The sequence below is a fragment of the Bos indicus genome, chromosome 20, assembly GCF_029378745.1.
Source record: "Bos indicus isolate NIAB-ARS_2022 breed Sahiwal x Tharparkar chromosome 20, NIAB-ARS_B.indTharparkar_mat_pri_1.0, whole genome shotgun sequence".
NCBI classification, from domain to species: domain Eukaryota; kingdom Metazoa; phylum Chordata; class Mammalia; order Artiodactyla; family Bovidae; genus Bos; species Bos indicus.
In genome coordinates this window covers 63,895,671-63,915,592 of record NC_091779.1, presented here as the reverse complement: position 1 = coordinate 63,915,592, position 19,922 = coordinate 63,895,671, and the positions used below count along the sequence as shown (strand labels likewise).

The 19,922-nt window shown below is 42.1% G+C and overlaps 1 protein-coding gene across 6 annotated transcripts in view; it reads right to left on the bottom strand.

Moving 5' to 3' along the window:
- SEMA5A (semaphorin 5A) overlaps window positions 1–19,922 on the bottom strand; it is a 572,726-nt gene that overhangs the window by 82,553 nt on the left and 470,251 nt on the right. For all 6 annotated transcript variants that reach the window (XM_070774864.1, XM_070774868.1, XM_070774863.1 and 3 more), the window contains 2 exons: window positions 17,440–17,557; window positions 7,132–7,313 (listed from right to left, as the gene is read on the bottom strand). In XM_070774864.1, coding sequence (XP_070630965.1) covers window positions 7,132–7,313; window positions 17,440–17,557 — 300 coding nt within the window. The remainder of the gene's footprint in view (window positions 1–7,131; window positions 7,314–17,439; window positions 17,558–19,922) is intronic.

The following is a 19,922-nucleotide window of genomic DNA, read 5'->3' as shown; positions in this document are numbered from 1 at the left end:
TCTTGATGGCATTCGTGTTGATAAAGAGTACCATAATGTCCAAAGTTATAAAACAAGCTTTATTAAAAATGAAGAAAGGATATTTTAAATTCAGATTCTTGGCTATTCTCTAATAATCTGACAAAGATATAGACTATAATCAGATCAGATCAGTCGCTCAGTTGTGTCCGACTCTTTGCGACCCCATGAATCACAGCACGCCAGGCCTCCCTGTCCATCACCAACTCCCGGAGTTCACTTAGACTCATGTCCATTGAGTCAGTCATGACATCCAGTCATCTCATCCTCTGTCGTCCCCTTCTCCTCTTGCCCCTAATCCCTCCCAGCACCAGAGTCTTTTCCAATGAGTCAACTCTTCACATGAGGTGGCCAAAGTACTGGACTTTCAGCTTTAGCATCATTCCTTCCAAAGAAATCCTAGGGCTGATCTCCTTCAGAATGGACTGGTTGGATCTCCTTGCAGTCCAAGGGACTCTCAAGAGTCTTCTCCAACACCACAGTTCAAAAGCATCAATTCTCCAGCGCTCAGCCTTCTTCACAGTCCAACTCTCACATCCATACATGACCACAGGAAAAACCATAGCCTTGACTAGATGGACCTTTGTTGGCAAAGTAATGTCTCTGCTTTTGAATATGTTATCTAGGTTGGTCATAACTTTCCTTCCAAGGAGTAAGCGTTTTTTAATTTCATGGCTGCAGTCACCATCTGCAGTGATTTTGGAGCCTCCAAAAATAAAGTCTGACACTGTTTCCACTGTTTCCCCATCTGTTTCCCATGAAGTGATGGGACCGGATGCCATGATCTTCGTTTTCTGAATGTTGAGCTTTAAGCCAACTTTTTCAGTCTCCACTTTCACCTTCATCAAGAGGCTTTTGAGTTCCTCTTCACTTTCTGCCATAAGAGTGGTGTCATCTGCATATCTGAGGTTATTGATATTTCTCCCGGCAATCTTGATTCCAGTTTGTGTTTCTTCCAGTCCAGTGTCTCTGCATATAAGTTAAATAAACAGGGTGACAATATACAGCCTTGACATATTCCTTTTCCTATTTGGAACCAGTCTATTGTTCCATGTCCAGTTGTAACTGTTGCTTCCTGACCTGCATACAAATTTCTCAAGAGGCAGATCAGGTGGTCTGATATTCCCATGTCTTTCAGAATTTTCCACAATTTATTGTGATCCACACAGTCAAAGGCTTTGGCATAGTCAATAAAGCAGAAATAGATGTTTTTCTGGAACTCTCTTGCTTTTTCCATGATCCAGCAGATGTTGACAATTTGATCTCTGGTTCCTCTGCCTTTTCTAAAACCAGCTTGAACATCAGGAAGTTCACGGTTCACATATTGCTGAAGCCTGGCTTGGAGAATTTTAAGCATTACTTTACTAGCGTATAAATAGGAAGTGCCAGTTGTGTATATCTTTATTTATGTTACTTTAACATGTATAAAATAAGGCAGATATATTAAAATATAAAATAAAAAACACTTTTATAAAAGTGGGTTATACAATAAGCTGCTAGTAACAGCCAGAGAAAAATTTTTGTTTAACATTGTATTTTTTTTCCTTAAAATGTCTGTTTGTAGAATATTTATAATTTAAATATCTCCCTTAGTATTTTATCCCTGCTATTTAAAAATAAACTATAGGAATTTTTTAAAATTTAAGTATTATTAATAAAATATATGTTAAAACCAGAGTCCAAACTCCCATATAGTTAACTGCATGTAGAATTGTTTCTCTATTTCTCTATTCACATATGCATTTCTAAATACTGTTACTCTTATCTATGGTATTTATATTTCCACTGAAATAATTCTTATTTTACTTTATACATTCCTTTAAAAGCATGCAGGTGCACAGCTATACCATTGAAGCTCAAGGTATAAACAGCACACTACATACATAATTTCTAACACAATTTCAAATGAAAGCTCCTCTGGGAAAATTCTTAGCATATTTCATATTTCCCTACTTTATTTTCTGAAACTTAAAAATAATCAAAATCAAAATAAAGTGATACCTCAATGTATGATATAACAAAGCTGCTTCATAATAATTTAACCAAAATAACACAAAATAAGACAGATTTCTGAAGCTGTTTCTACAATTAGTATCTTACATGTCATTCCTCACACAATTTTAAAAAGTATACAAGTAATGTAATTTCAACATAAATAAAATGAAAACATAAATAAAATAAACATAAAAATAGAAATAAACATAAGTAAAATTTCAACATAAATAAAAAGAAAAATTTTAAGCTTCTTTTATATAAAAAATATTTAGATAATGCAAGAAATACTGCTCCCAAAATTGCTTGGAAATTCTTAATCGCCTAAATCTTTTAACAAACATGACACCTTATGATGTAATCTACTCTCAATCTATGGAACCTGTTGTATACAGGGCAGTAGGTATTTTAAATCATAGGAATATAGTACGTTAGGAGATTAATGACTGCATTGTCCACATACATGACTATTTTATGGTGCTGGGTTTGCATACCTCAAAGTGCTCTTTAGAGGCAGCCATAGCAGCAGGCAACCAAAGAAGCAGCATTGAAAGTGAGAGTGTTAGTCACTCAGTTGCATCTGACTCTGTGACCCCATGGCCTGTAGCCCACCAGGCTCCTCTGTCCATGGGATTCTCCAGGCAAGAAGACTGGAGTGGGTTGCCATGCCCTCCTCCAGGGTATCTTCCTGACCCAGGAATAGAACCTGGGTCTCCTGCATTGCTGGCAGATTCTTTACCAACAGGGCCACCAAGGAAGCCCAGAGTAGCATTAAGTCAGCATATATCAGCAGATGGATCATTTTTTTTATTAAGTCAGTTGAAAACAATCCACTTAATGCATTTAAAACATCACTGAAGCAGGTTTGTTTACTAATATTTGATTTTTAGTCTTAAAATAACCACTAATTGTATCACAGCTCCTTTTAGTGAATGGCATTCCAAAACTAGAGCCAGAGCTGAGCAGGCATCAATAAAGTCACAAGAATGTCTGTGATAGTCCTTTTTTCCATTAAACAATATAAAATAGAGTACTACTCATTGACTGTAGCCTTCCAACAATACAGTTCTACAGCTTTTATGAAGTTTCTGCCAGGCATCAGTGGAAACCACCTTAGTTTTATAGAAATAATGCAACACGCAATGTTGAGATGCTCTTGTTTTCTGAAATAATGCAAACAGTCTAATCTCTGCAGCCTTCATGGGCTCCTTTTTGACTGTGTGGAGCATCTGAGCTGGCCTATGGAGATGGTGAAGAGAGGGCAAAATCTGCCCTTGCAGCCTGCCTTTCCTTATCTGACCGCCCTTCCCTTCTTGGGCAGGCAGTGTCCTCAGGCCCTGGGTTGCCATACAGCGTGGTCCCCCAACACGATTGTCAGTGTGAGTGATGTCACAGACCACTTGCACAGAGGTCTCTGCACTCTAAATTGGCTTTTGGAAAGAAGATAACACTTAGGAAAAATAAGTCCTACAATAAGTGAGGAGGGTGAGTGTGGACACTGATCTGAGAAGCTTTCCCGGTGCTTCTTGCTTTTTAAATTTTTTATGTCTTTTTTATTGCAGTATGGATGATTCACAATATTGTGTTAGTTTCAAGTGTCCTGGTGTTTGTTTAAAATATAACATATTGATTGGGAGACTGGGACTGACATGTGCACACTGCTGATCTTGTGTATATATCTGTGATGCTCAATCATGTCTGACTCCTTACGAATGCTTTGATTATAACCCAGGAGGCTCTTCTGTCCAGGGGATTTTCCAGGCAAGAATACTTGAGTGGGTTGCCATTTCTTACTCCAGAGGATATTCTCAACCGAGGAATCAAACCCGGTGATACTCTGTATAAAACAGATGACTAATGAGAACCTACTGTATAGCACAGGGGACTCTACTTGATGCTCTGTGGTGACCTAAATGGGAAGGAAATCCAAAAACGAGAAGATATCCATATACGTATAACTAATACACTTTGTTGTACAGTAGAAACTAATATAACACTGTAAAGCAACTATACTCCAGTTTTTTTTAAAAAAGGAACATATTACTGTGGCCACAGCACTATACATGGTGCAGGGAAGGGAGGAGAAAAGTGACTATGGTTGTAAAAAAAAAAAATGAGCCAACAACAAAACAATACACAGATGACAGAAAACCTACTCAAGGCTGACACCGTGTGAGCCTCCTCCAGGTTACTCAGCAGCGGATATTAGCTGCGCTTCCCTTCAGCTGTTCTGAGCATTCCTGCTAAGTTATTTCAGCCCTCTCTGCCTCTCTGTGACCCCATGGACTGTAGCCCGCCAGGATCCTCTGCCCATGGGGAGTCTCTAGGCAAGAACACTGGAGTGGGTTGCCATGCCCTCCTCCAGAGCATCTTCCCCACCCAGGGATTGAACCTGTGTCTCTCACGTCTCCAGTACTAGCAGGCAGGTTCTTTACTACTGGCGCCACCTGGGAAGCCCGCTCGGAACGCAGCGCAGAGCTTTCTGGGTAAGGACTTGGCTTCTGTCAGAGAACATAGTGGTAGACTCTGGGGTCTGTCTGCCTTTCTCCAGATGGTGAGGGTATCGGCGGTTATAACTCTCAGGTGAGAGAATCTAACACCGTCAAGGGTTCTGCCGCTACAGAGCTCCCCTTGTGAACAGCTGCGGTCTTTATGGGGCCTACAGCACAGCACACCCAGCTTCCTGCCTTCCCCTCATCCCCCCTGGAGATGCTCAGAACCCTCTCCATACTTCTGCACACAATCTCACTGTCAGAGTGGTCGTCCTGACCAACCAGGACGGACGCAGGTTTTGCTCCTAGAAAAAAAGTCCCATTAAAAAAGGTATACGGAGCCAGCATTGGAAGCTGCAGACTTATTTAGATGACAAAAACTCTGTCAAAGCTCCAAGCCTTCCTTGACATTCTACCTTACTACTGAGCTAGTTCGAGTTCTGTCTCTCTCCGTTCCTTCCTCCTTCCCAAAGAATTAGAATTCAGAAGGGGTGTAGACATTCATGTGTTCACTTTAATTATAAAATTAAACCAGATTTTCATGATTGATAGGAAGTCTGACTTGGCCCCAGTTTGATAATAGAGTCTGGCTTAGCTAATTACCTTATACTGTGGATTTATTTCCATAAATTGAATGCCCTTAATCTGTAGCTCCAAGATAATGACAAATTTAAATGATGTGATATAAGAGCATTTAATCAAAGATATTATATTTGCCAAATGTATTGAATTAGCAATATTTTGAATTCCCCAACACTTTCTGAGTATATTAAGTTAAACAATAACAAAGATAAATGAAGAAGGGGTTTAACTTAGAGTCATTAGATCAGTCTTTGTAAAGGCTTTCTGATGTACTTTGCACTAATTGAGGAAGTACTTGACATCAGTGACTGTGCCAAAAAAAAAAAAAATCAGTTTGCAAGTTAGGTGGTTTCCACTTTTCTGCTTCCAACAAAACTGAGTGAGGCCAACATAAACAAGTTATCAACTGATAAAGGGCATTAAAAACAATTTCTGATGTCAGATTACCATAGTTTTGGCAGATAACTTCAAAGGAATATGTAAACTAATAAGCCCTTGCTGCTAGAAAACCAAATATTTGCTGCGAACTGGCCTTGTTCACTTGGCTTCTCACCACTGTCTCTTTCCTTTGACAGCACCAGGGGCTTCCAGTGGATAGAAGTAAGTGAGTGCTATGGTTTCTCCCTCTTGACCCTGCAGTGAGGTGGTTCATAAGGATGAAGATCAAATCTGGTGACACCCATAAAACTGCATCATGGCCTGTTTTTGCCAATGATGGAATCCTAGCTTCCTATCCCTCGGGCACACTGAAATGTGCACTCATGAGAGGTCCGCATCAAGCAGACAGGATGCTCCTGGCAGCTGAGCATTCTCTTCCGTTACCATGAGAGACACGATCCCCGAGTCAGGCAAGGACAGAGATGCAGGCACAGTGTATCAACTCATGCATTCTTGGATCCCCCTTAAGTCGTCAACCAAAAATTATCGCTAATAGCTCATATACCAGTAAGTGACACTCTCATGTGGATTTGGAAAGCCATATGCACTTTTAGAGGGGCTTCCCAGATGGCACAGTGGTAAAGAATCTATCTGCCAAAGCAGGAGATGTGGGTTTGATTCCTGAGTCAGGAAAATCCCCTGAAGAGGGAAATGGCAGCCCACTCCAGTATTCTTGCCTGGAAAATCCCATGGTCAGAGGAGCCTGGTGGGCTTCAGTCCCTTGGGTCACAAAGAGTCAGACATGACGGAGCATCAAGATATTGAAATATGCATTTTAAGAAGCAAGGTCCTCTGAGTGTAAGCATCAGGGTAGGATAGCTTTGGTAGTTTCAGAAATGGCCCCTAGAGTCGATATTCCTGAATCTGTAAAGGACTGGTCTAGGGTAACAACTAAAGCTCCCATGTCCACACAGGTACCTGCAATGGGCCAGCTGCCAATCACAATGTTTATACTTGGACAATGTGGTTTTTGGATGTTCTGTCTCCATAGCAAGCTACTCACCTGCCCTCTAAAAGAATGGTGGTAAACTAGATACCCTTCATATACTTGCAAGTTGTCACTGAATTCTCTTTTCACCAAAAGCTTCAAATGTTGCAGACATTTCTGTTACATCACTATTTGAATGTGTGAATGGAATTTAAATACCACAGAGATTTGATAGTCACCTTCACATTTAAAAAATTGATGGGCAGAGTCTAATTTAACATTCAGAAACTGTATGCTTTTCTTTATTCTAACATTTTGCATACTCAAAACACTTTTCCCAGTCTAACAATGAACATAAAGAGGCTTAGAATCTGATTTTTAATTTTTTAAATTGAGTTATAGCTGATTTACAATATCATGTTAGTTTTAGTTATATAGCACAGCGATTCAGTTATAACACATCTACATACAGGATGCATAGGTATATAAGTGTATTGCAAATTAGGTTTTTAATTTAAAATCTCCCCCCACAGATCATGTCATTTTTAAGTGGTCAACCTCTCTATCTTTTTGTGACCTTTCTCTTGAATAGGGGAGGCATTTATCGGAAGTGATTTCCCAAACGCCTGGACAAGCTGGGTTTACACTTGCGTTTAAGCCCAAGTGTCAGGAGGGACGCACCTGGAGCAGTTCGCGATCTCCATGCGGGGGCCCTGGCACTGCCAGCCACCACACTGGGGGGCCGGGCTGTCGCAGGAGCGGGTGCGACAGAGGCAGGATCCCACGGCGCTGCCGTCCATGTGGGTGCAGGGCGTCCACGGAGACCACGCGCCAAAGTGCCCATCCACGGTGAGATTCCTCACCTAGGAAGCAGACATAGGCAAGGATGTCAGAAAGGGTTAAGGCTGCAAACATAATAAGAGAAAAAAATGAGATCTCCCACAAGACCATCAGAGCTTCTTTGGAATATCTCATATTGCAATCAAAAAGAGAGGAAGGGGAAGTATTTCGAAGGAAAGCAGTAGAGGCCACGGGTGGAGACAAGGATGAAGTGGAGGAGAGGAGGGGGAGGAAGGAGGTGGAGGGGAGGAGGGAACAGACGGAAGGAGGAGGGGGAGGGGAAGGTGCTAATTACCTGTCAGTCAAACCATGGCAGGGTTGTCTACTCTAGTTCTTTTTTTTAATTTATTTATGTTAATTGGAGGCTAATTACTTTACAGTATTGTAGTGGGTTTTGCCATACATTGACATGAATCAGCCATGGGTGTACATGTGTTCCCCATCCTAAACTCCTCTCCCAACCTCCCTCCCCATCCTATCCCTTTGGGTCATCCCAGTGCACCAGCCCTGAGTGCCCTGGCTCATGCATCGAACCTGGACTGGCGATCTATTTCACATATGATAATATACATATGACAATGCTATTCTCTCAAATCATCCCACCCTTGCCTTCTCCCACAGAATCCAAAAGTCTAGTTCTTCTTGTTGCTGTTGTTTTTCATAAAAAAAAAAATCTTTTATTTGTGAGGAAGCCATGTAAAACTTATTATGAGTAAGTATAAGTTTAAGTAAAATTTTAGGAATCAAATTTAGGACTTTCCTGTGGCTTAGATAGAAAAGCATCTGCCTACAATGTAGGAGACCTGGGTTTGATCTCTGGGTCAGGAAGATCCCCTGGAGAAGGAAATGGCAACCCACTGCAGTACTCTTGCCTGGAAAATCCCATGGATGGAGGAGTCTGGTAGGCTACAGTCCATGGGGTCGCAAAGAGTCAGATATGACTGAGTGACTTCACTTTCACTTTTAGGAATCAAGAATAAAGGACATCCTCTCTCCTCTTCTAAACATGCCAGAACAGAATGGAACAGAATAGGCTGTAGCTATTGAAGCTAAAGGCAAAGGAGAAAAGGAAAAATATATTCATCTGAATGCAGAGTTCCAAAGAATAGCAAGGAGAGATAAGAAAGCCTTCCTCAGTGATCAGTGCAAAGAAATAGAGGAAAACAATAGAATGGGAAAGACTAGAGATCTCGTCAAGAAAATAAGCATTACTCTAATTAAATACCAAGGGAAACTTTCATGCAAAGATGAGCACAATAAGGACAGAAATGGTAGGGACCTAACAGAAGCAGAAGATATTAAGAAGAGGTGGCAAGAATACACAGAAGAACTGTATAAAAAAGATCTTCATGACCCAGATGATCATGATGGTGTGATCACTCACCTATAGTCAGACATCCTGGAATGTGAACTCAAGTTGGCCTTAGGAAGCATCAGTACAAACAAAGCTAGTGAAGGTGATGGAATTCCAGTTGAGTTATTTCAAATCCTTAAAGATGATGCTGTGAAAGTGCTGCACTCAATATGCCAGCAAATCTGGAAAACTCAGCAGTGGCCACAGGACTGGAAAAGGTCAATTTTCATTCCAATCCCAAAGAAAGGCAATGCCAAAGAATGTCAAACTACCTCACAATTGCCCTCATCTCACACGCTAGCAAAGTAATGCTCAAAATTCTCCAAGCCAGGCTTCAACAGTACATGAACCGTGAACTTTCAGATGTTCAAGCTGGATTTAGAAAAGGCAGTGGAACCAAGATCAAATTGCCAACATCCGCTGGATCATGGAAAAAGCAAGAGAGTTCCAGAAAAATATCTACTTCTGCTTTACTGACTATCCCAAAGCCTTTGACTGTGGATCACAACAAACTTTGGAAAATTCTGAAAGAGATGGGAATACCAGAGCACCTGACCTGCCTCTTGAGAAATTTGTATGCAGGTCAGGAAGCAACAGTTAGAACTGAAAAAACAGGCTGGTTACTAATTGGGAAAGGGGTACATCAAGACTGTATATTATCACCCTGTTTATTTAACTTATATGCAGAGTATATCATGTGAAATGCTGGGCTGGACGAAGCACAAGCTGGAATCAAGATTGCCAGGAGAAATATCAATAACCTCAAATATACAGATGACACCACCCTTCCTTATGGCAGAAAGCAAAGAAGAACTAAAGAGCCCCTTGATGAAAGTTAAAGAGGAGAGTGAAAAAGTTGGCTTAAAACTCAACATTCAGAAAACTAAGATTAGGTATCGGGTCCCATCACTTCATGGCAAATAGGTGGGGAAACAATGGAAAGAGTGATAGACATTTTTATTTGGGGGGCTCTAAAAATCACTGCAGATGGTGACTGCAGCAATGAAATTAATAGATGCTTTCTCCTTGGAAGAAAAGTTATGACCAACCTAGGTAACATATTAAAAAGGAGAGACAGTACTTTACCAACAAAGGTCCATCTAGTCAAAGCTATTTTTTTTTAGTAGTCATGTATGGATGTGAGAGTTGGACTATAAAGAAAGCTGAGCGCTGAAGAATCGATCCTTTTGAATTATGCTGTTGGAGAAGACTCTTGAGAGTCCCTTGGACTGCAAGGAGATCCAACCAGTCAATTCTGAAGGAAATCAGTCCTGAATATTCACTGGAAGGAAAGATGCTGAAGCTGAAACTCTAATACTTTGGCCACCTGATTCAAAGAACTGACTCACTGGAAAAGACCCTGATGCTGAGAAAGATTGAAGGTGGGAGGAGAAGGGGATGACAGAGGATGAGATGGTTGGATGGCATCACCGACACAGTGGACATGAGTTTGAGTAGACTCTGGGAGTTGGTGATGGACAGGGAGGCCTGGCGTGCCGCAGTCCATGCGGCTGCAGAGAGTCGGACACAACTGAGCGACTGAACTGACTGACTGACTGAATATCCAATTCTTCTTGTTCTCTGGGTTTCTCACGTGAGTAGAAGGTCCTGCCATCCCTGAGTGACAAGACATTTGCATACTCCCCTTTCCTTCCTTCTCCTCTTTCTTTTCTTCTGTCCCTTTCTCGTGATGTCACTTATATGTGGAATCTTAAAAAATAATGGCACAAATGAACCTATTTACAAAATAGACGCAGAGTCACAGACGCAGAAAACATACTTATGTTTAGAGGGGGAGGGGACGTGGGGGAGGGATAAATTGGGAGATTGGGGTTGATATAGACACACTAATAATATAAAAAAGATAACTTATAAGGACCTATTTTATAGCACAGGGAACTCCGCTCAGTAGTTTGTGATGATCTATATTGGAAAAGAATCCGAAAAATGAATGTATATATATATATATATATATATATATATATGTATATGTATATCTGATTCACTTCATTGTACACTGGAAGCTAACACTATACTCCAGTAAAAATTAATTGAAAAAAGAAAACATAAAATGAAAAAAAGAACTGAAGTTAAAACTCACACATGTACAACTCTTGCATTTTTATGTTCCTTAAAACATTGAAAGATTGGTCAACTAGTTTTATTTAAGATCTGGCTTGGTCTAAAAAAGTCATTTCAAACTGACATTTAGTTTACAAATTAAAAGAGTACCTATTAAGCAACCAGATATGTCCTAGTTGTTAAGCACATCCCAGTCAAATCCGTATTGTGTCCACCCTCCCAGAGTTTATGAGCCGGCATGGAGGAGCTGGACCCATAATAATTACTGCAAATAAATCCAATGATACAGCTCAGAGTAGGGGGTGTGAACGAGGAGATGGGGGGCTTCCAGCAAGCTGGTGGGGTCTGGAGGGATGGTGATGATGGGGCGTCTGGGCAAAGGGGTCTGCTGGGGCTGTGGAGGCAGAGGGCAGCCTGAGTGATGACAAAGGGGAAGGATACTGCCACATGTGTGGGCACCAGGCTGCTGTCCCTGGGATGGGAGGAGGTGGCCCAGAGGAAGCAAAACTGAGACCTGAGCTAGAAGCTTCAGCTTCTAGAAGGGTCAGAACAGAGGGTGGGAGGGGTGTGTGGATGCCCTATGATGTGGATGCTCTGTGACGTGGGATGCTGAGAGCCCTAAGGGAGGGCCCTTGATGGTTCCTTGACCCATGGAGCCTAGTCCAGGGCAGGTGGAACCACATCATGTCAGCTCAAATCTGACAAGGGGATCTTCCCAGGAGGTAGTGAGTCCCAAGATTTGAGACTCACGGGACCCAGACTTCAGATCACCCAGCCCGCAGAAGGAATTTCCCCTTTGCAAATGGACAGAAGGCATAGAGTCCAAACCTCCTGAATTTAACATGGGGAAACTGTGCGTTTCTTAGAAAATACGATAAACGAAGAGATGAGGTTACATGTAAGTTACATGCTTCGCTTTATCCTCTGCTGTCTGCTGCTCCCACCATCTTGCTCACAAGTTCCTGCCCTGGTTGATTCTGGGGGATTCAAGACTCGTCATCCACATGGGGGGAGCAGAACTCCATGGAGGAGAGAATTAATTCCTTTGGAGCAAACAAACTGTGACATGACTGAGCGGAGTCAGACACGACTTAGCAACTAACATGAGTAACTTGTAAAACGAACTGTACTTGTGTGTCACAGTTTCAAAACAAAGGCGAAACCATATTTTGTGAAAATCCAGGCGACTTTCCTGTGGTCTGGTGGCTAAGAATCCAAGCTCCCAATGCAGGGGCCCTAGGTTTGATCCGTGGTCAGGGAACTAGATCCCATAACTTGCAACTAAGATCCAGCATAGCCAAATAAATAAATATTAAAAATACATATATATCCAAGTCAGTTTTATCTCTGCACTGTCATGCCTCCAAATACAACAGGCAAGAGGTTTAGTTGCTAAGTTGTGTCCAACTCTTTGCGACCCCATGGACTGTAGCCCACCAGGCTCCTCTGTCCATGGAATTCTCTAGGCAAGAATACTGGAGTGGGTTGTCATTTTCTTCTCCAGAGGATCTTCCTGACCCAGGGACTGAACCCAGGTCTGCTACATTGCAGGCAGATTCTTTACTGACTGAGCCACCAGGAAGTTCAGCATTAACTGTTTCCATTTCCTCTGACCTGGCTGGTTGCTCGTCTCCAGCTGCCACAATGATGACTCTGTCCTTTCTTATCCACACCCAAGGCTTTATACCCACTTGCCACACCTGGCTCTTTCTATAAGATGCGGTCAAAAGGGAGAGGAGAAACCTGCCTGATCCTCTGGATTCTGAGTGATTCATGGGATCCTACACAAATGAGTGAAGGGACGAAGGCAGATATTTCCTGAGAGCAAACATCCCCGTTTCTAAGTTCCCTGTAACCTACTGTCCCACCAGGATAAAAAAAAAAAAAAATGCAACTCCTACTCTGACCATACTTCAGACTGTGGTGTTGGAGAAGACTCTTGATCCTCCCTTGGGCTGCAAGGAGATCGAACCAGTACATCCTAAAAGAAATCAACCCTGAATATTCTTTGGAAGGACTGAGGACAGATGCTGAAGCTGAAGCTCCAATACTTTGGCCACCTGATGCTGGGAAAGACTGAGGGCAGGAGGGGAAGGAGGTGGCAGAGGATGAGATGCTTGGATGGCATCACTGACCCAATGAACGTGAGTTTGAGGAAGCTCCAGGAGATAGAGAAGGACAGGGAAGCCTAGTGTGCTGCAGTCCATGGGATTGCAAAGAGTAGGACAACTTAGTGACTGAATAACAGCAAACTCTAACCTTAAGGACACTTCAGTGTTTTCTTAGAAACAGAGTCCTACATAACCTTAATTCCCTTTTCCTTCTTTCACAGTAGATTTCGGTAATACCTGTCTGGCTATCTGAACATAACATGTGGATGACAAGTGGGTCACCAATCACTTAGTCTACCGATCAGCCACTGCTTTGGGAGATGCTGCCAGCTGGGAAGGGCACTGATCTGCAGAAAAGGGAGAATCTCAGAAGTTTTGGACTTAAGTCCAGATTTATTTCCCAATGTAGTTTCAGAATCCTGTGTAAAATTTTTAGTCTGTGGTTTATGGTGTCTGATGTCTAAATAAAGAGCTCTAGGCTTAATCATTGCTAATGTCTCCTTTCACTCAAAGATGTTAATTACACAGTAGCCAGGGAAGAATCTGTTATTTTAATACATTTACGTGCTTATTTGGTATACTTTATTTTGTTAGTCACTGCAGCATGTATTTTGAAAAAGAGACTCATTGTATGACATAGTGTGCTAATAACCACGTGTCCAGACAGTATTCTTGCTTGGTGAACCCCACGGACAGAAGAGACTGGCAGGCTACAGTCCATAGGATCGCAAAGAGTTAGACACGACTGAAGTGACTTAGCATGCACATACACACCACACAGAGTGTGGATGACATTCACACATAAATCAAGCCCAGGTGGATTTCCTTGGTAGCTCAGATTAAAGAATCTGCCTGCCAATGCAGGAGACTCGTTTGATCCCTGCGTCAGGAAGATCCCCTGGAGAAGGGAATGGCTACCCACTCCAGTACTCTTGCCTGGAGAATTCCAGGGACAGAGGAACCTGGAGGGCTGCAATCCATGCAGCAGTAAAGATTCAGACACAACTGAGTGACTAACACTTTCACATTCACCCTTGCTAAGCAACACTGCAAGTTAGGACATATATATTACTTGAATCACTCTAGGTATATAAGTTTAGATCTAACTTTAGTATTTGAAATCTCTTATACTGAGTAAAATGCTTACATTACAATAATATAAGCAAAAAGAACATTAATCAATATGTCAATTAACTAGTGTCCTGTCTCCTGGATAAGGGAAATCCATAAACATTTTTAAATAGGGAACTTTGAGTGGAAAATAGGTCTCTGTCTTTACTCTGGTCCATAAAGTCAAACTTTTCTTTCATTTCAGTCAAAAATTAAAAATAATAATATAAATTACATTTTAATTGCTTTTAAAAATACTTCTCTAAGCCTGATCTACATCAATGCTAATCATTTCATTTAGCTCATTTCTTTCTAAGAGATTTTTCGAAAGATATGTATAATTAATTAAAACAAGAGTTGGGTAATATAGGATTTCCCAAATTCTGCCTGGCAACGTACATAAATCAGAAAAATACACTTTTTTTCTTTCCTTAGCTTTGCTCAAAGTGATACAATTTATTGTCTGTTGTTGGATGCTTTGCATATTCTTATCAAAAGTGTATCTTGGTAAATAACCAATTATATTGGATGAGATGGAAGAGATGGTTGTGTGTAATGAAATCACCTCAAATCAGGGGTGGGGGGGAAACCTTCTTAAGTGTGTTTTAGGGACAGTGAAGCAGAGATCACATCTCAGCCACATTTTCTGAAAAGAGTTGGTGGAGGGGCAGCTCTGAAACCAGGGTAGGTCCACATCACCCCCTGACCTTTCCTGAGTTTGTATCAGAAGCTGTCCTCTCAGCAGAAAGAAGCAACTTTAGTGATAACCCTCCGGTCGCTTCTTAAATATCCGGTCACCTTCATTTTCTGACCATAGAAACATACAAGTGTACTTGTTACTAACTAAGTGGCGAGTGTGTATTTCGCATTATGTAATTAAGCATGTCGCAGATAGCCACTGAAACACCCTTGAGCCCTGGACCATGACTTTATTGCTTAAGAAGAACTGCTGTTACCTTCTGCCCCCCTTTTAAGCATTAAAACAGTAAGGTCAAACTTCTGCGAGAAGATGCGCTGATTCTTCTAAAGTGAATGTCTGAACTTTTAAAGCTGCATGTCACATAGCACACTTTGTGTTGTCTTTAGCTGCAAAGAATTTAAAGGGGATACCCCTGTGCTTGTACAGTGTGGTTCAGACAGAAGAAAGGACTTCACACAGACAGTGGCATGTTTGAACCGGTTTCAAAGACAAGACACTGCAGATGTGTTGGCCCCTAAATTCAGAGATCCGGAGCTAAAGAACAAAAAGGACTGGCAGCTCAGCCCACCCCCTTCATGGCTTTGCTGAGAGCCTGGATGCGGTGAGGCACCCTCCTTTAGAGGGAAAAGCCTACACTTCGTGCCAACAGTTGGGGAATGACCCCGGTTTAATCACCTTACCTTCCTCCAGTCACTCTGCCTGCTTGTCTCACTTATAAACTGAAGGACAGTCTTTGTGACACATGCTTAGATAATACAAAAAGCAGCTTCCTTGATAGGAAATGGACAGACTGTTCCAATGTCTCCGGCTGTTTGGAACAGAAGGACCATCATGGATTTAGCATAAGGGACGGTGTCCCTCCTTTCTCATCTGTCTTGCAGGGTAAGAAAGGCCAGGGCTGATAAGAATGCACATGGGCAGTGAGGTGATGGCCAAGGGACTTACCTAAATCCTAAATGTGCTGAAGTTAATAGTTGTTGCTCATATTCTCCAAGGACAGAAAAATAGAACTTGGGATGACTTAACTGACAGCTCTGAAGACAAAGGAGAAGAAAGGCCGGATTGTGCAAGTGAGGACCCAGATCAACACAACGGCGAAGGCAAGAGTGGAATCTGCGTCCTTGGATTCAGAGTCTGACTGTAAATGGACTGGAGCTTCTCCACATTCCGCAGGGTTCCCTGGGGGAGTGCACTTTAGGCTGCTTCTCCCAGGAATTCCCTGACCCTGCTCAGTAGAGAAGACACTGTGCCACATGGGGTTCCATCACACTATCCTTTAGTTTGTTTAAAAGCTCTGTTTCCCCGCTTCTGGAATTATAGCTCCCAGGAGATATGGATGGGTGTGGAAGATACTATTTTATTGATATTAGTGCTACAAAGGGCAAAATAGTCCACACCAAACTCTGGAGACAAAAAAAATCCAAGAATTCACAGATGTTAGATCCCACTTGCAAACCAGCACTATTTTCTCTTAAGATCATACGTGTGTGTGTGTGTGTGTGTGTGTGTGTGTGTGTGTTCAGTCATGTCCAGCTCTTTGCAATCCCATGGACTGTAGCCTGCGAGTCTCCCCTGTTTGTGGAATTTTCCAGGCAAGAATACTGGAGTGGGTTGCCTTCTCCTGCTCCAGGGATTCTTCCTGACCCAGGGATCAAACTCTCATCTCCTATGTCTCCTGCATTAGCGGGTGGATTATTTTCTCTTTTTTTTCCCCTGAAATTTAGGTATATTTAATTGGAGGATAATTGCTTTACAATGTTGTGTTGGTTTTTGCCACACATCCCCATGAATCAGCCACAGGTATACAGATGTCCCCTCCCTCTTGAACCTCCCTCCCACTTTCCAGCCCATCCCACCCCTCTAGGTTGTCACAGAGAACCGAGTTTGGGCTCCCTGGGTCGTACAGCAAATTCCCACTGGCTAAGGATTTTCCATATGGAAATGTATATGTTTCCATGCTACTCCATCAGCTCGCCCCACCCTCTCCTTCCCCTGACTGTGTCCACAAGTCTGTTCCCTAGGACTGCATTTCCACTGCTTCCCTGCAAACAGGTTCATCAGAACCATCTTTTAGATTCCATAATAGTAGTGTTATTCACTCAGTCGTGTCTGACTTTTTATGCCCCACGGACTGTAGCCCACCAGGCTCCTCTGTCTATGGGATTCACCAGGCAAGAATACCGGAGAGGATTGCCATTCCCTTCTCTAGAAGGTCTTCCCAATGCAGAGACTGAACCCGGGTCTCTTGCATTGCAGACAGATTCTTAACCGTTTGAGCTACAGGGAAGTCCTCTAGATTTCTTATGTATGTGTTAATATATGATAATTGTTTTTCTCTTTTTGCTTGCTTCACTTGCTTTACTCTGTATAATAGGCTCTAGGTTCATTCACCTCATTAGAACTGACTCAAATGCATTCCTTTTTATGGCTGAGTAATACTCCATGATATATATGTACCACAGCTTCTTTATCCGTTCATCTGTTGATGGACATCTAGGTTGCTTCCATGTCCTAGCTATTGTAAATAGTGCTGGCAGGCAGATTCTTGAGCCACCAGCAAAGCCACTTCTCTTAAGATATTTCTTTTCAAAGTGGACAGCAAGTCATGGCAGCATCCTGTGTGGCTTGGTGCAGGAAGAGCTGAATGAGTTAAGAAAGCACAGACCAGATTTATGAGGAAGGTTCTCATAGAAAAAGGAATGTATGCCACAGAAGGGTGGGTTAGGACCGTGGGTTAGGACTGCTGAGGTCCCGGGGACGGTGCTTCCAGAGCTGGGGACCCGGACACTCACAGGACAGGTCGCGATGCTCTGCTCCCACTGCGTCATGCTCAGGCTCTCCTCCAGGCTCGTGCATTTCTTCATCACCAGGTCCCAGCCACAGTACGGGTCCTGGGCCCCAATGCAGGCACTGAAAACACACACCAAAGTGTCATCAGAAAGGTAGGTTAATCTAGAACAAAAGAGGTAAGCTAAGAGTTAACCCTTAGGACTTGATGTAGGAGCTAGTTATGTGAAACAAAAGCTTCCGTCTGCACGTTAGAGAACATAGCTAACTGCATACACCAGTAAGTATCTAATTAAAATTAAACAAATTAATTTTAGTTGAAATGTCTATTTTTTTCTAAGATATAGAAAATGACTATCGGTGCTAACATGGTGAATTTAGGTGTTATGAATGATCTAAAGTCAGACTTTTGCTCAAGAATACTAGTTACCACCTCCACCGCCACCACAACCAACATCATCCCATGAATAATAGGCATTATTTGTGATAAGTAAAATTATTACATCATTGATACACTAACAGCTTTTATAGGAAGGTATTAATATTTTCGCTTTATTTATCATCATAATCATTATCACTACCACCACCATCATCACTACGTCATCCTCACCCACTTAATGACAGATATTATTAGTTAAACAGACTGTGATCTATAAGATTATTACATAATTTAACCATTTAAACAACTCTAATGAGGAAGTGAAAGTGAAGTCGCTCAGTCGTGTCTGACTCTTTGCGACCCCATGGTCTGCAGCCTACCAGGCTCCTCCATCCATGGGATTCTCCAGGCAAGAATACTGGAGTGGGTTGCCATTTCCTTCTCCAGGGGATCTTCCCGACCCAGGGATTGAACCCAGGTCTCCCACATTGAAGGCAGATGCTTTAACCTCTGAGCCACCAGGGAAGACTTCTAATGAGGAAGGTTGTTACTGATAAGAAAAAAGACACACTGAAAATTTCTAAAATTTGCCCAAGGACAAACAAATACACACCCAAACCTGTAACACGACTGGTTCAAATATAATAAAATAAATAAGTCTTCCTTTTGAGTAGCAGACTTTAAAAATGTATTAAAATTTTCCATTTAATAGTGGTTTAGTATAGCCCTGTCTATAATATTCAATATACTGTATCATAAATACTGTAGACAGTAGATACTTTATTCTAACTCTGTCTCAGTGAAAGAGTTTATATACAAAATAGGAATGATTAGATAAAGATTTCTGGCCAACAACAACAGCAACAGATACAATAGAAGGCTGGGAATTCCCTGGAAGCCCAGTGGTTAGGGTTCTGTGCTTCCAGAACAGGAGGCACAGATTTGGTCCTGGCAGGGGAACTAAGATCCTATAAGCCATGGGGTGTGGCCCAAAATAAAAATTAAAAAATCCAGGAGATGTGGGGAGGGAGGAAGCAGACAGAGGACAGTGAGAGGGCCAGAATGGTATAGAAAATGCTCCCACAGACAAGCAGCCCATTGGACACTTTCTCTTAAGAGCCAGGAGGTCAGGGACAAAGGACACGGTAGTGAGCAAAGGCAGCGAATACAGCCTGGGAGTGACAAGGTCTACCAAGTTAGGACAGAGCTCACAAGAGACTATGGCCACCTCCAACACTTCAGCCACCTGATGCGAAGAGCCAACTCATTAGAAAAGACCCTGAATCTGGGACAGATTGAAGGCGGGAAGAGAAGGGGACGACAGAGGATGAGATGGTTAGATGACATCACTGACTCAATGGACATGAGTTTGAGCAAGCTCCAGGAGATGGTGAAGGACAGGGAAGTCCAGCAGGCTGCAGTCCATGGCGTCTCAAAGAGTTGAGCACAACATAGCAACTGAGCGACAACAACAATAAGAGACTGAAGATGCTATCGAGCTACCAGTTCGCTGAGAGCAGGACTACAAATTCTTACTTAATCATCAAACATGGGGCCAGGGAGGTAGTCTAAATAATAATGTCATTAATATTAATGATATTAAAAACCCCTTATTAACAAATCAAATATGCTAACCTTGAATAGAGTGCTGTTCTAGAAACTTGACCTCTATCTCCTCATTTAAACCTCATAAAAGCTTTAAATACACTACCCCCATTAGCTACTCCACTTAGTCTCATTTTAAAAGGGAAAAGAATAATCAAAGAATAGAATGGAGACAAAGACAAAGGAGAAGTCCAAGTTCCACAGTTGGGGATGATAATCCAAAGGCAATAAATCAAGCAATAGAGGAAAATATGGCTGGTTAAGTTACTATGTAATTACTGCTTATTAACCAGCCAAAGTTCAAAGGGTTAAAACTGGTGGTTCTCACTGCAGGACCAGGCTGGGGTGGAAAGGAGTGTCAAACAGTTACCTTTCTCATAACCTCACTGGGGCTTTTTGATAAGTGCCCTGTAGCTGTTAAAAGATAAACTGAGGCCTTTTAAACTTTTCGGGGGACTTCCCTGGTGGCTCAGTGGTAAACAACATGCCTGCCTGTGGAGGAGA